Here is a 15,367-nt window from a genome sequence, read left to right as displayed (position 1 = left end):
TTTGACACGTTAAAATTAGATCTGATGATTTATATGTTTGAAGGATTTAACTATGAGCGCCTTACTCTTCCCTGAACTGTCACAATGAAGCATTCCCTGGCTAATAACTTTACAATTAGGAGGTAAGGCTGCATTAGCACATAGAAGATCTCCATTGTTCTTAACTTGACATTCACCACCTCTTTCATAATGACAGCTGCTACAATCAAGAGATACAAACGGTCATGGAGTCGTCGTGATTTCCAAACCTATACCCTGGAAGCAGAGTGGTTGAACACTAATCCCTGTAATAACCAAAACTTGTATTGGGAATCATATGGTAAACGGGGTTGCATTCAAACAAGCTGATATTAGGTACGATCTGAAAGGAGGAGATTTTAGGTATGGAATGGGGGAATCGATTAATGAAATCACATTTTTGTTTGTCCAACCGATTCTGAAATTCGTTGTCATCGATAGAAATGGTATCAGACTGAGAAATAAGATCAACTTTATACCATGTTCCTCCTCTCTGCAGTTGGATCTTTTGGCTGCTACAATTTACCACGTACAGCCCACAAGCAAGATTTCCCAGTTGGGTGAAAGGAAATTTAAGATCTCCAAGCTTTCCACAGTTGAAGAAGGATGGACAAGGAGAAGGGTATTTCCATGTTTCAGTAGAGCAAAGAAAAGGAAGACGAGAGAAAGAAGAAGTGCTAAAACCAAGACAGGTATCCGCTCACAACTTTTAGGAACTTTTTTTCTCCACTCAATTATTGTTCCTTTACTATACTTCAGAGTATTTCTACTTCTTTATCCATTAAACAAGCCAGTGAAGAAAAAGAAAGGGAAAGATGCAATGTGCAAGGTCTGAAATGCATTGGCATTTCTCTGTTTTAGAGCCTATTTGAGAAGAAACTTTAGATTCCAACTTGGGTACTTGACTATTGACTCTTACAAGTCTTTAGGCAGCATATACACGCATAAAAGATGAAACTGGGGTCCCTGGATATTAACCCATTAAAATTAATTTGACTTTGACGCACTGAGTTCTAACATAATTTTCAACTTAAACATATAAATATTAATAAAAGTTCGTAAATTTTTCTGTCAGTGTAGTGATTTGTCATAACTATCTTTTGGATTATTTTCAAGAACATTAAAGCTTTTCTTATCATTCTATCTATGCTGTTAACTTTAATCCTTCTACTAAGTCGGTGTATTTCACAAGAACACCATTCAATTCTAATTTCTTGTAGATGAACGGTATGAACAAAACTTTTATTAAGCTTAAGGAAAATTTTGAATTATTTAGCTTTGTGGATTTTTCACTAGTAATAATTTGTAAACGATTTTTTAATAGCTAATTGAATTTGTTGACCTTGCTTTGTTAAAAGAAATCAAAAGCTGCAGAACGTATTTATAGTTTCCAAATTTTTGAAATAGATAACGCGATTCGTAGTCTGCATATATGTGATATCAGTATATGAAGCAGGAGAAATTAGTAAAATATAGACAGAAAAGAAAACTCGCCTGTAATACAGTTCGAAGTATGAGGTCGGTCAGGGCAGAAACATTTAAAATGGTAGGTGGCGTCATCGAATCCACATTTGCCTCCACTGTTTTCACATATGCTGCAGTTACTTGCTATCCAATTCAACACAAATCCTCTTTCTAGCATTCTGTCTAACCCATCAGTACTATTTCCTCCATGAACATCCACTGCTACCTTAACCTTATTTTCACATACTACTGACGCATAACCCAGAAGAGGATCATCCTCAAACATTGACAGAGTTGGACCTGTTCCAGTCTCAATTAAGCAATCAACCTTGTATTTGTTAAGCTCACTGTTCCTGTTCCCTAACAGTGTTGAGTTGCACTCGTAGAGAAAGAATAAGCCTGTCTGATTAGACGACAACTTGAACCGATCTTCGGGCAGTGATGTGCTTCTAAATGGAGGAATACAAGTGGTTGCTGTATCAAAAACAGCTGCGTTCGAGACACGAACTGTCTGGGTTTTGTAGGAGATATGGCGAATGACATATTCGTTATCTCGTAGTTTAAGAATTGGATGGCCGTTATGATTACAAGAAAGGAAGAATCCAGGGTAGCCACAGAAGGGTTCTTGCTGGCCTTGGATATAGAATGGAAAGGTAATATTTTGACCATCACCACAGGTTCTCGGATTGCAGGCTAGGAACTGAGGATGTATGCATATGGCCTTTCTTGCAAGAAGAAAAGAAAGAACGATGAAGAGATTCATCAACAGAGAAAAGGGTGTTAACAAGAAATTCTGCTTCATTTTTGGGATCTTGATAAGTGCAAAGGGCTAGAAAGAGAGGATAATAACTTTATATGGTAAGAGTGAGAAAGGAAAATTCTCAAGGAGTATAGTAAAGCAGTGAGGAGATTTCTTTTTCTATTAAAAAAAGAAAGAAAGAAGGGTTGAGAAAGCGAGGAATGAATATGTTTGACTTGATATTACTGGATGGTTTTTGTCTCTGACAAGTTGTAGTTTGAGGGGAAGGTTGTCCATTTGGCATCCGCCACTCTTTAATTTTTTTTGCTATGGACCAAAATGGAGGTACTCGTTAACAATTGGTCAAATTGACCATTGTACCTTTTTTATAATTTTAATCATTATATTTCAAATAGAAATATTGTAAAATTTTAGTGTTTCTACTTTTTAAAATTTAAGAATTTAATATTGAAACTTTATTTTTTTAATTTATTAGTAATGAAGAGATAAAAGAAGAAATAAAAAATAGTTAAAGCAATTTCCAATTCAGATACTATAGTAACTCAATTTAGCAATTAGAGGCACATTTTATCCGCATAAGTATTAAAATCACTTGTTTGATTATTATTTATTGATTTACGCATTTAATTGTAATAAAATAAAATTTAAATATTTAATTATTAAATTTTAAAAATTTAAATACCAGTCTCTAAACTTTTATAAACTTGTGTATTTTATCATGGCAATAATTAAAGGCATTATTTTTTATACAAATATAGCAAAATCATTTTCTAAGAATTAGGTTGAATATATATATATATATATATATATTAGTTTTGAGATCTAGAATTTTTTTGATATATGTATTATTTTTGGAACATGAGATTCAAATTTATGTGTAATTTTATAATTTTTTCTATTAATTTATTGATTAATAAGTTACACTTTTAATTAAACACTGAATCTAATCTTAAAAATAGAATATTAATTATATTTTAATATTATATTAACTGATAAATAATTTTTAATTTGATAATGATACTAATTCCATCCTAAAAATATGATATTAATTATATTTTAATATTATATTAACTAATAAATTAATTTTTAATTAAATAATAATTTTAATTCTAGAAGATAATATTTTAAATATTAAATTTAATAATAAATTAATTTCTTAATTATATAATAAATTTCTAATCTTAAAAACAGTAATATCAATTGATATATTAATTTATATAATATTAAAATTAATTAATAAATAATTTATAGATAATTGTATTAATTGAAATTCTAAAATTTAAAAATATTAAAGAAATCTAAAAATAATTAATTTATTATTTATTTTTAAAATTTTATAAATTAATATTAAAAACTAAATTTTTTTTATTAAATTATTCTATCAATTTAATTTTATAATCAAAATAATAATTATTATTATATAATGTACGGATAAACACTTAGTGGTAAATAAATTTTCATTGAAAAATTAATTTTCTGTATATATATTTATCTAAATTCACAAATTAAATATCAGATTTATTTATAAATCAATTGCACTCTATCAAAAGCTTAAAGTAAGTGTCCAAAAAATTATAAAATAGCAACCAATAAGTTTAGGCTCAATTGCGTTGCATTATGATATCAATTTCAAACTCCAATTAACGCTAATTAAAAAAAGAAAAAGAGAGAGAGCGGCTAGTGGTCATGTACCCAAATAGTGAAGCAACAAATAAACAAGAATTTCCAACACAATGTAATTGGACTTTAGTACAATGGAATTTTCATACATAAATTATAATTTCTTAATTTGAAATAATAGTTTATAAATTGTCACAATTCCAGATAACTATTCAGTTTATACGCACCACAAAGCTCACCAACGCCATTTTTTCTTGCTAGTCGGTTGTCTTCTTTGTTACCGGGGTACAAGCACCAGAACCACTAACCATTATGCCATTATGAACAGTAATATTCATGTTTGGTGAAAGCCCATAAACCGATGAGTGTTTTGTTAATTCTTGTTGATTCTTCCTTCAATTCTTTAACCAATTCTGATACTCCATAAAATCTTCTTGCTGTGGCTCGTCCAGCTGTGCTTGGTGTGTAGAATTGATTCCTGAGCTCATTTGAATCCTGACAATAACTTGAATAAACTGTGTTAAATGTGATGTGTCCACAGAGAAGTAAAGAAATTTTAATTTTAATAAAAGAGAGTGTCCTCCCGATTGTCTAAATTAAATCCCTGAGGAAGCGACGGAATAACAGGCTCAAATATAATAGTTTACACTACGTTTTGGTTTAATAGCTACACGGCAGGGGAGAATATATACCGCATTTAATTACATGTGAGAACTGAATTGCTCTGTTCATTTGTAGTCGAAGAATTTGCTAATAGTTGTGGAGGGGATCTTGACAAGGAAGACCAACATGGTCTAGGCGGGACTGACAGGGATGCAACACTTCCTAGCATCATTTCTACAACGCTGCCCATTGGCGGCCGATTTGTGGGATTTGTTTGTATGCACCACAAGCTCACTAAAATCAATTTTCTTGCTATTTGGTTCTCTTCTCCATTGTCAATCCCACAGAGTCCAAGATCTTCATTTATTTCTATACGCTTGTATATCCAATCTGGAAAATATATCTCGCTAGTATTACCAACTTCCAGGCAAATGTTTTTTCTTGCTCCAACCATCTCCAGCACCAACATCCCGTAGCTGTAAACATCAGATTTATAAGATACTCCACCGAAGTTTCTGTAAAATACTTCTGGTGCAATATATCCAACTGTCCCTCTTGCACCCAACATCGATACGATGCTTTCTCTTCCGGGGCATATCTTAGCTAGCCCAAAATCAGAAATTTTAGGACGAAATTCTTCATCAAGAAGAATATTGTGGGGTTTTATGTCAAAATGTAGTATCCTCGTATTACAGCCTCGATGCAAGTATTCTAAACCCCGAGCAACGCCAACTGCAATTTCATATAATGTTTCCCACCCCAATTCATGATTGGCTCTTGAAGACTTTTCCTTAGATATATACTTCTCAAGTGATCCATTAGACATGAACTCGTATATCAAGGCACGTTTACAGCCCTCGTAGCAGAATCCTAAAAGAGTAACAACGTTGACATGAGAAGTTCTGCTAATGCTCGCGACCTCATTGATAAATTCTTCTCCATTACCCTTTGATTCCTTCAGGATCTTTACTGCCACATCGCGACCATCAGGTAACTTCCCTTTGAATACACCTCCATAACCTCCTTGGCCTAGCTTATCTTTAAAGGACTGTGTCATTTTCTTGACCTCTGTATATTTGTACCTTTCCATTGCCATAGGTCCACCGTTCCTGAGAAAGGCCTCTATACTTTTAGATTCTTCTGTTTGCTTCTTCCAACAGAAGTTCACATTATCAAATGTGAATTCTCTTCTAAAGAAACAGAAAATGATCATAAGAATTACAGCGGAAGCAGCTGCTGAACCTATTTTAAACGAAGAGAAAACAGAAAATGATGCATAGTAAGAATAACATTGTCTAAACAAGTTTTAAGAAAGCCTCTAGTCTCGCTAACGTTGCTCTCAAGTTATAATTGCTAGCAGAGAAAAAAGGAGATGGGAAAAGATGGAAGAGAAATTGTTTTCTTCTAATGTGACATTGAGATATTGAATTACCTATCACCATCCTGTATTTCACATTGAAATCAACTGCAACAGAAAGAAAATTGGTGTTAAGCAGAACTGAAGCATAGCAAAATGGTATTCTCTGAAATCTCAATGAAGTAATAAACGTAGGACAGTCAGAAGTTGCAGTTAAATTCAGATATAAACCTATTGCAATACATACTAATGTATTCCATGCGGTCTTTAACAGGCAGATTCATGTTTTGAAGGTTTTGAATCCAAGTACAAATTAATGCTCCAAGAGATCACTTCATCATGTCATTTTCTGAGAGATATGTATAATTTCATACCATCTTCCTTCCGTCTTCAAACCTATCTTCTGAATATCAAATATTGTTAAAACTAAACTAAGACAGGAAACCATCTCAGTACTCCTAATGTAAACTGAGAACTTCTTTTTCCTCTCAAATATTGTGTTTCTTCACTATATCCATTAAACACGTCAGTGAAGTAAAGGCAAGGAAAAGATGCAAGGTCTGAAATGCATTTCCATTTCCCAATTTGCCACACTATTTGAGAAAATATTTTAAACTGCACTGGATAACTTGATTCACGACTCTTGTAAGTCTTCAGGAAAACATATAAACGCCTAGAAAAATTGGCAGGTGAAGATAGAAAGTTTGTTTCGTTATTGACTTGCATGCTAAATTGACACTAGTGCAGAGACAGAGAGACTCTGTTGAAGAAAACAGAATAGGGTCAGGGGACATGGTCTCAGAGATTGCACAAGCTGGATTGCTTGTGCAAGCTTCTCATCCCTGACCAATGGTGAAAGGGGGCAACCTTTCCTGCAACTTCTACTTTACCCTTCTCAGAAAGTAGCTGTTAGAACATGTACCAGCATCATTGTATATATACTCATCTCACTTGTAAAATGAAAACAGAATTCCCAATCTTTTATAAATAATCATCATAGTTCAACAATCCAAAATTCTACATGGTATCAGAGCCTGATTTAACCAGTCATCACCTACCAAGCCACAAATTCCACAATTCAGCATTCAAAAACAATGGCTCACAATGAAACCACCAAAATCATCAACATTGTGCTGCAAGGCAGTCACAACTATTTTGAGTGGTCAAATTCAATTTTCATTGCCCTCAGTGCTAGAAAAAAAATTGGATTCATCACAGGCAGCAAACAAAAACCAAAACCAGTAATCCCAGAAGCACCAACAGAGGAAGAATTAGAAAAAAATAGAGGAGTGGCAATCATCTGACCATTTGGTCATGTCCATGCTCACCAACACAATGGAAAGTAAAATTGATCGGCTGTGTATCCTTATAGAGACATCGAAAGCAATATGGGAAAAAACAAAAAATCTCTACGGCCATCAAAATAACTTCGCACACATTTTCAAGCTAAAGCAGGAACTGTAACAGATCGTTCAAGGGACCAAAAGTTTCACAGAATACTCGACAGAAATACTAACCAGGTGGGAAGAGTTACAAAACTACCTCCCACCATCAAATGATCCGGAAGAATTACAGAGAAGAGCGGAGCAGAATTTAATTTACACTTACCTAAGGGGTCTGGATTCAAGCTACGAGGGCTTGCGATCACAAATCCTTCTTGCCCCTCAACTGCCCTCAATCGAAGCCGTAATAACTACAATTCAGCGTGAGGAAACTAAACGGAACTCGATGAACGATATTCCAGAAACTACCGACAACCAGGCCTACTCCACCCGCCGCGACTGAGATCAACAGAGGAGAGGAGTCAGCGCCATCGAACGATGTGACCACTGCAAGAAGCAGGGTCACCATCGTGATGGCTGTTGGCACCTCCACCCTCAACTGCGACCAGCACGGGGGTGGGAAGGTCCTGGAGCCTGGAAGAAAGGAGGAAGAAGGATCGAAGAAAAGAGGGATGAAAACCCTAGGAGAAGGGGTGCGTTTCTGGGTGCTGGGGCGTCATATGTCAAAAATTATATGACTCCCCGACCCGAAACCCGACCCGGCAACATAAGGCTCCACCGACCCGACTAAGAAACCCGATCCAACCACTCGACCCGGCCTTACCAACCCTTGGATCAGGCCCATTCTTCTTCATCTGGGCTTGGCCCAAGTTTGGCCCATGTATCTACAACTGGGCTGGGCCCTGGTTTGCTCCAGGCCCATCTGCCTTCTTCAATACAGCCTGCCTACCAGGCCCATCCGACTCAGCAGGCCCGCCAGGCCCAAATACAGACATTGTGGCCCAGCTCCAAGCCTTGGCCCAGCAACCCCACCGGTTCGGACCCTCTCAACCCGATGGGTCAGGTTCGGTTCAATTTAATTTTTAATCATTTAAAAATAATACTAGATCTAATCAAAATGCCTGGATTATTGACTCAGGTGCTACTGATCACATGACTTGGGATTCTGCAAAATTATAAAAAATTTGTCAGAGCAGAGATTCCCAGCATGTGACAGTGGCCAACGGAAATCAAGTTAAAGTTCAGGGTTATGGCACCTCAAATTTATTTAATTCCTCTCTTTCGAATATTTTACTTTTGCCTGAATTTAAATCTAATCTTTTATCTATTGGTAAGATCACTCGTGATTTAAATTGTAATGTTATTTTCTCACCATCCTCAGTCATTTTTCAGGGTCGAATTTCCAGGAAGACGATTGGTGAAGGATATCTAGAAAATGGCCTATACTATCTTTCTGATCCTCCCCAGAAATGCTTAGAATCCATCAAAACCTCCCAAGACATGCTCATGCATCCGAGACTTGGGCATCCCTCCACCATGTTCTCAACAAATTATTTTGTTTCAACTTGGATTCTAGCCATTGTGATGTATGCAAATTTTCTAAGCACACTCGGCTACCCTTTTCCTTGTCTTCAAGCATGTCTGAAAAAGTTTTGAATTAATACATTCTGATGTTTGGGGACCTGCCCCCCATTACCTCATATAATTATTTTTGATATTTGTTACCTTTATTGATGATTATTCTCGCACTACCTGACTCTATTTATTAAAAGGCAAAAATAAAGTTTTTTCGCAATTCCAAGATTTTACCATTTTATCAAAAACCAGTATAATGCACACTTAAAATTTTTCACTTCGATAATGGTACGGAGTACATAAAATTAAAATTTCTCCACCTTTTTTAAATAACATGGCATTTCTCATCAAACCACCTGTGTTAATACTCCCGAGCAAAACGGCATTTCTGAGCAAAAGAATCGCCATCTCCTCAATGTCACCCGTACTCTCTTATTCCAACATAATGTTCCCTCTATTTTTTGGTTGGATGCCCTTCTAACTGCTACCTACCTTATTAATAGACTGCCCTCTGTCACCTTAAATCATATGAGCCCCTTGGAAGTCCTCAAAGGTCAGAAGATTGACTTAGGTCACCTACGGGTCTTTGGGTTCGTGTGCTATGTGCACATCACTCGCCAATACAAACTTGACAAGAGCTCGGTTAAAACACTTTTCCTCGGATATTCCTCTACCCAAAAAGGATACAAGTGTTATGATCCGTTGACTCACAAAACCTATGTCTCTCGAGATGTCACCTTCCTCGAGACTGAGTCCTACTACATCAACCCCACCAGTGTTGACTTTAATTTCCTTTTTCCGCTTAACTCTAATATTTCTCTTAGCAGCTTTGATCAATGTCCCCTCCAGGAGCAGCCACCTGTCGTCTCAAGGCTAATTCCTTCAGGGAGAGATAACCTCTCACAAGAAGCCCCATCTCACAAAGTCACAGAAGAAGCAACTGCCTTGAGACGCTCTAATCGACAGACCAGACCGCCTGTGAAATTTAGAGACTATGTGTCTCATACGGTGACGAATCCTATTTAGAATTTTATTTCATATAACTTTGTATCTAACCAATATCGCAATTATCTATGTCAGATCTCAAATCATCTGAACCTACAAACTTTTATGAAGCCAATGCCGACCCCAAGAGGTGTAAGGCTATGGAAGAAGAACTTCTAGCCCTTGAAAAGAATGACACATGGAGCATTGTATCCCTTCCATCAAATAAAAAACCAGTGGGATGCAAGTGGATATACAAGATCAAGTACAATAGTGATGGAACTATTGACAGATACAAAGCCAGACTTGTAGCCCAAGGCTTCACTCAAACCTATGGAGTTGATTATCAAGAGACTTTCGCTCCAGTGGCCAAGATGAACACAGTTAAGATCTTACTCTCAATAGCAATCAATCAGGGCTGGAACCTATTCCAAATGGATGTCAAGAACGCCTTTCTTCAAGGAAATTTAGCAGAAAAAGTTTAAATGACTATTCCCCCTGAATATAAGTCCAACTCATACTCCTCCCTGGTATGTAAGCTCAAGGAAGCAATCTATGGCCTGAAACAATCCCCAAGGGCATGGTATGCTAAACTCAGCTATTTTTTATTAAGCATTAATTTTAATAAGTGTGATTCTGATTCATCCATGTTCGTTGGACACACTCACACCCACACCATTACTCTTTTGGTATATGTTGATGACATCATAATAATCGGGAACGATAATCAAGAGATAGAGAATGTCAAACAAAGTCTAAAAAAGGAATTTGACATTAAAAACCTAGGCCAGCTATCATACTTCCTAGGCATAGAAATAACAAAATCCAGCAAAGGTTTATTCCTATCCCAAAGGAAATATACCTTTGATCTATTAAAGGAAACTGGAAAAATAGGAGTTAAACCTGCCATCACCCCAATGGAAACCAAAATTAAACTCAATTTAGAAGACGGAGAATCTCTGATCAACATAGGACACTATCAGCGTTTAGTAGGAAAATTGATTTATTTAACTGTCACTAGACCTAACATTTCTTTTGCAGTTAGTGTGATAAGTCAGTTTATGCATGCCCCTCGCACTAGCCATCTAGAAGCCATTGATCGGATCCTCATATACCTTAAGGGAACACCCGGACAAGGAATCTGGATGAAGAGAAATAACTCTACTAATACAGTCGGTTTCTCAGATGCGGATTGGGCTGGAAGCTGTGATAGAAAGTCAACCACTGGATTCTGTGTATTCGTCGGAGGAAACTTGGTGACATGGAAAAGCAAAAAATAGAGCATAGTTGCTAGATCAAGTGTCGAAGCTGAGTACCGTGCAATGGCATCCACGGCTAGCGAACTCATTTAGATCAAGCAAGTTCTCGAGGATATGAAAGTTGAAACCAAAGAGCCTATGAAAATGTATTGTGACAATCAAGCTGCCCGGCACATAGCATCGAACCCAGTGTTTCACAAAAGGACCAAACACATTGAAGTTGATTGCCATTTCATCGGAGAAAAGGTTCAAAAAGGGGAAATTGAAATGCCTTACATCAAGAGTCAAGATCAATTAGCAGACATATTTACAAAAGCTCTTGACAAACAGAATCATCGGTCAATTCTCAGCAAGATGGATTCAATAAACCTATATGAACCCAGCTTGAGGGGGAGTGTTGAAGAAAACAGAATAGGGTCAGGAGACATGGTCTCAGAGACTGCACAAGCTGGATTGCTTGTGCAGGCTTCTCATCCCTGACCAAGGGTGAAAGGGAGCAACATTTCCTGCAAAGCAGAAAATGTCACTTCTACCTTACCCTTCTCAGAAAGTAGTCGTTAGAACATGTACCAGCATCATCGTATATATACTCATTTCACTTGTAAAATGAACTCAGAATTCCCAATTTTTGTAAATAATCATCATAGTTCAACAATCCAAAATTCTACAGACTTAGCAGCAAATGAATTCAGTGGTAACAAACTAAATTTTATTCTCACAACTCGTATAGAAAACAAAATCAAAGACGGTAAACTACAGGTACATATGTGTAAAGGTTTAGAATATATACCTTCCTTCTTTTTCTTATGAGGTTCTGGCCCTTCTTTTTCCCAATTTATTTTAATTTCCGATCCATTGGCATTTAGACACTGCAACTTCCCTGTGCTGTTGCCATGACATTCGCCTGCTTGTAAATGGCACTGCTCACAAAAGTAGAATTCAAATGATAGAGTCACTTGAAGAGTGAAGTCAGCAGTTAATAGTTTGAATATATCCTCATAACCATTGTCTATATTCGCTGGAAGCTGAATAGTTGAACAACTGGTTGGAGGAATAGGTACTTCTCTAGTTATGCCAGTGTAGAAAATGTTGAAGTTGGGGCACCCTGTGTAGTTAAATTTAATAAGAGGACTTGTAACTTTAGCAGTAGGATCGCATTTCAACAGGGTTATTAATTGGCTGGGCACAATTTGTATATTAACGTCTGGCACATGCGGAAGACTTAAACTGTTGAAGGATGCGCAATTCCTTGAATCCAAACTCTTCTGAAGCTCTGTGTCAATGATGGAAATGGAACGCTCTGGAGGGTTTTGGAATTGGATCCTTTCAACTGTATACCATTTTCCTGATCCTCTCTCTAACTGGATCTGCTGATGCTCCTTATCACAGTCATTCACTACAAATAAACCGCATTCCGTATTCTCTGTTATGTTAGTGTAAGGGAAGACGAGTTCCCCGAGACTTCCACAGTTAAAACGGGGACAAATTGGATCTTCTATGGGTTGAAGAAGCACGGGTTGAAAGAGAGCAAAGAAAACAAACAAAGAGACAGCGGCCATCTCCATATTCCCAATTCAAGAAACTAAAATAATTTAGGAACAGAAGCCACCAAATAAACAAGGTCTTTTTAAGTCCTTCTCCTTCCATTAATTCATGTTCACAAATATGAAGCTCTTCATCAGTTGAAACACGTCAGTTGACTTTGAAATTTAGCAAGGAAGACTTACAAAAGTGAAGTAAAATTAAACTCAAGGTGGGGTATCCATGTGGAATTTGCATTTAGAAAACCTGTTTTCTATGGGGCATGGACACAACGGACTCGAGTCACTCCCCGACTCTTCTAAACAACCGCGTAATAACATCTGGTGCAACTTCATTGCAGCTTCCTATTAACTTCTAAGCAATGCCAAGAAACTGAGTACCTTTCTTTTAAAAGAACATGTTTGAAATAACATGTTAATAATGAGATGTTGCAATTTCTTTGCGATAGAGGGACTTTAGTTTGCGGTCTAAGACAAGTAGGGTAAGTTAGAAATCCATTTGATGGAGGGGAAGATGGTAGCAGCAGATTTCTTTGATACTATATTATAGTCATGCACCTCTTCTGATTCCCTTGTACCCCACAATTTCAGTTCTCTTTATTTCCTTCGGAACTTCATCCGCGGAAATTCTCAACTCGTTATCCTTCAGAAAACATCTAAAATGCTGACTCCGGCATGAACTTGTCTCTCTTTTAACTTCTTCATCTGACTTACATCCGAAAGATGGATGAATCAACTCATGGATTGCGCAATTTGAATCTTGTTATATCAATAGGAGGCACTGATGATATGATCAGTTCAGTTCAATCAAGACAACTCTAAAGCTATAGACATCACTCTCATCTTTTAGCTGAACCATTGGGGATACTCCGGATCAACAAAGCCCGGAATAACTTACCGTGCAGCCTGGAGAAAAGGGAACGTTCATCTTGACAGTCACAGAATATTAGTCCCCCCCACATACATAAGTACTCAAAGATGGTACATTATGATAAAAAGAAGGAAGGAAGCATAACCTCACTACTACTTTGGATTCAGTCGCTTAGTTTGACGTACTCAAAGTTAAGCACTTGCCTTTGGTTAATAGTTGATTCGAGTTTTCTTTTAATGAGTTTCAAAATTTAACTTAAGAAATTCCTATTTCAGAAAAAAGAAATTTCCACTTTACAAAGTTTACATAGTAATAAAATGCATATTACTTGGAAAACCTTAAAACAGAAAATGCTACATTACATCTCTTCCATAACCGGTTTGACATAGCTTTTTGCTACCTATTTTTGTTATTTAACTTTTTTGGATTTTTTGTCATTGCTTCTTGAAATCCGATTTATAGAATAAGAGGATAAATCTTATTTTCTCTAAAAAGTTATATAAAAATCTAAAATTTTCAAAACACTGCTCTTCTTTTTTTTTTGGAGAATTCTAGCATATGTCTCTTTACTATTAATATACCAAACTAATAAAAAATTGATACATATTATTAGTTTTAAATAATAAAAAATATATCAATTATTCAATACAAAAATATTTATAGATATGTATTACTCTCATATTAGTTTTAAAGTATGTATCAAGAGTAGATAAAAATTTCTCGTTTTTATTACTCAAGCTACTAAACCTTTTTATTAATAATTGAACTGAATTCAGCTTACGAATCTATAGCAATAAAATGCTACTCCTAAATGGGAAATGGGTACTTGTTGCATTGTTATTTCTATCAGGGAATGTATACTCTACCTCCAGTAAGGTGTCTTATCTAAAATGTAGAATCCCAGGATACGTATCATAACCATCACAGTCTAGTTCAGTCTAGGATGGATTTTAGTTCAGTACCCCTCTCCAATGGCCCAGTTAAATTCCATTCTTATCCCACCCATAAAACAAAAGACATAACCCTAAGTCCTAATCATGGATCCAGCATACACCCCAATAGAAATAACATATCTAAGAAAAATGTACGACCCCAGAATTCATCAAAAGCAAACAAAAGTTAATTAGATGAGGGTCGTGAAGCACACAACACGTGACATAAAACAAGAGCCCTTACTTTTGTTATGGAATTATGCTCTAACTTCCTTTGAGAGGACAATGCCAATTCAATTCCTTCATTATGAGGTTGTTCCCTTCCCCTTCCCCATTCCCTCCCTCCTCCTCCACCCAAAAACCCAAAAAAAAGGCACATCCTTTTCAACCACCAAAGCTCTTTCTTCTCTCCTTTGTGGGACACCTTACACACGTTGCCTTCCCTGCCCATCACACATTTTTGCAACCCAACTTATTAAAAATATAAAACATTATTGTATTATTATTTAAAAATCGTTATATAAACTTGGTACGTGCGACATCAAAAAAAAGAAAAACTTGTAAACTTGTACAGATCACTTTAAATGAATGAAATCCTCTTTCTTGGGTTGCCTGCTTAGTTGGTGATGTATAATCAGCTTTGCCTAATGCTCTACTTATTCACCCATGTCGCATTGAGATCTGAAATTTGCATAATCTAATAGCAATAAGTTTTCTGTTTAGAAATGTTATGCAGTGGTCAATTTAGTCTTGCATTTCAATATTATCCATGCATATTATATGTTTACTTTTCTTTTTTTAATGCAGCAAAATAATGGACCAAATTGAGACTATTTTCAGTAAAATACTCGATTGTATTATTATGTGTAATGTCTCAAATTTGGGAGTGGCGTGGCATGATCCAGTAATCGAAATCGAATTAATTAACCCCAACTTTGGAACAAATTATTAGTTAAAAATCTTCATGTGTTGACTTCGGTCACGTGTCTTTTTATCAAATTCATCAACACCTGGTACGTGCGTGCTTACCAAATTTTAATTTTGTTTTAGAATCCTATTAGAAATTAATAATCCTACCAGTCAAGAGTTTTCCAACTACC

General features: G+C 36.1%; 2 protein-coding genes across 3 annotated transcripts; both read right to left on the bottom strand.

Annotated features, from left to right (window-relative positions):
- LOC8271489 (LEAF RUST 10 DISEASE-RESISTANCE LOCUS RECEPTOR-LIKE PROTEIN KINASE-like 1.2) lies at positions 1–2,378 on the bottom strand. Its single transcript, XM_048372889.1, has one exon. It carries the CDS (start codon positions 2,282–2,284, stop codon positions 1,481–1,483), a length of 804 nt encoding a protein of 267 aa, XP_048228846.1. The 5' UTR covers positions 2,285–2,378; the 3' UTR covers positions 1–1,480.
- A 1,534-nt stretch (positions 2,379–3,912) lies between these two features.
- Positions 3,913–12,592, bottom strand: LOC8271491 (LEAF RUST 10 DISEASE-RESISTANCE LOCUS RECEPTOR-LIKE PROTEIN KINASE-like 2.4). 2 transcript variants are annotated; one of them, XM_048373439.1, is made up of 4 exons: positions 11,714–12,592; positions 5,898–5,930; positions 4,555–5,707; positions 3,913–4,367 (listed from the first exon to the last, which is right to left on the bottom strand). In XM_048373439.1, the coding sequence occupies exons 1-3, from the start codon at positions 12,486–12,488 to the stop codon at positions 4,560–4,562; spliced, it is 1,956 nt and encodes a 651-aa protein (XP_048229396.1). In that variant the 5' UTR covers positions 12,489–12,592; the 3' UTR covers positions 3,913–4,367; positions 4,555–4,559. The 2 variants fall into 2 exon arrangements, with proteins under 2 accessions (XP_048229396.1, XP_015579559.3); XM_015724073.3 differs by having other exon boundaries at positions 3,913–4,357; positions 11,714–12,591.
- Between the last annotated feature and the right edge of the window lie 2,775 nt (positions 12,593–15,367).

This window comes from Ricinus communis, chromosome 4, assembly GCF_019578655.1.
Source record: "Ricinus communis isolate WT05 ecotype wild-type chromosome 4, ASM1957865v1, whole genome shotgun sequence".
Classification (NCBI taxonomy): Eukaryota; Viridiplantae; Streptophyta; class Magnoliopsida; order Malpighiales; family Euphorbiaceae; genus Ricinus; species Ricinus communis.
The sequence above is the reverse complement of the archived record's forward strand: the minus strand, read 5'-3'. Positions and strand labels throughout refer to the sequence as shown.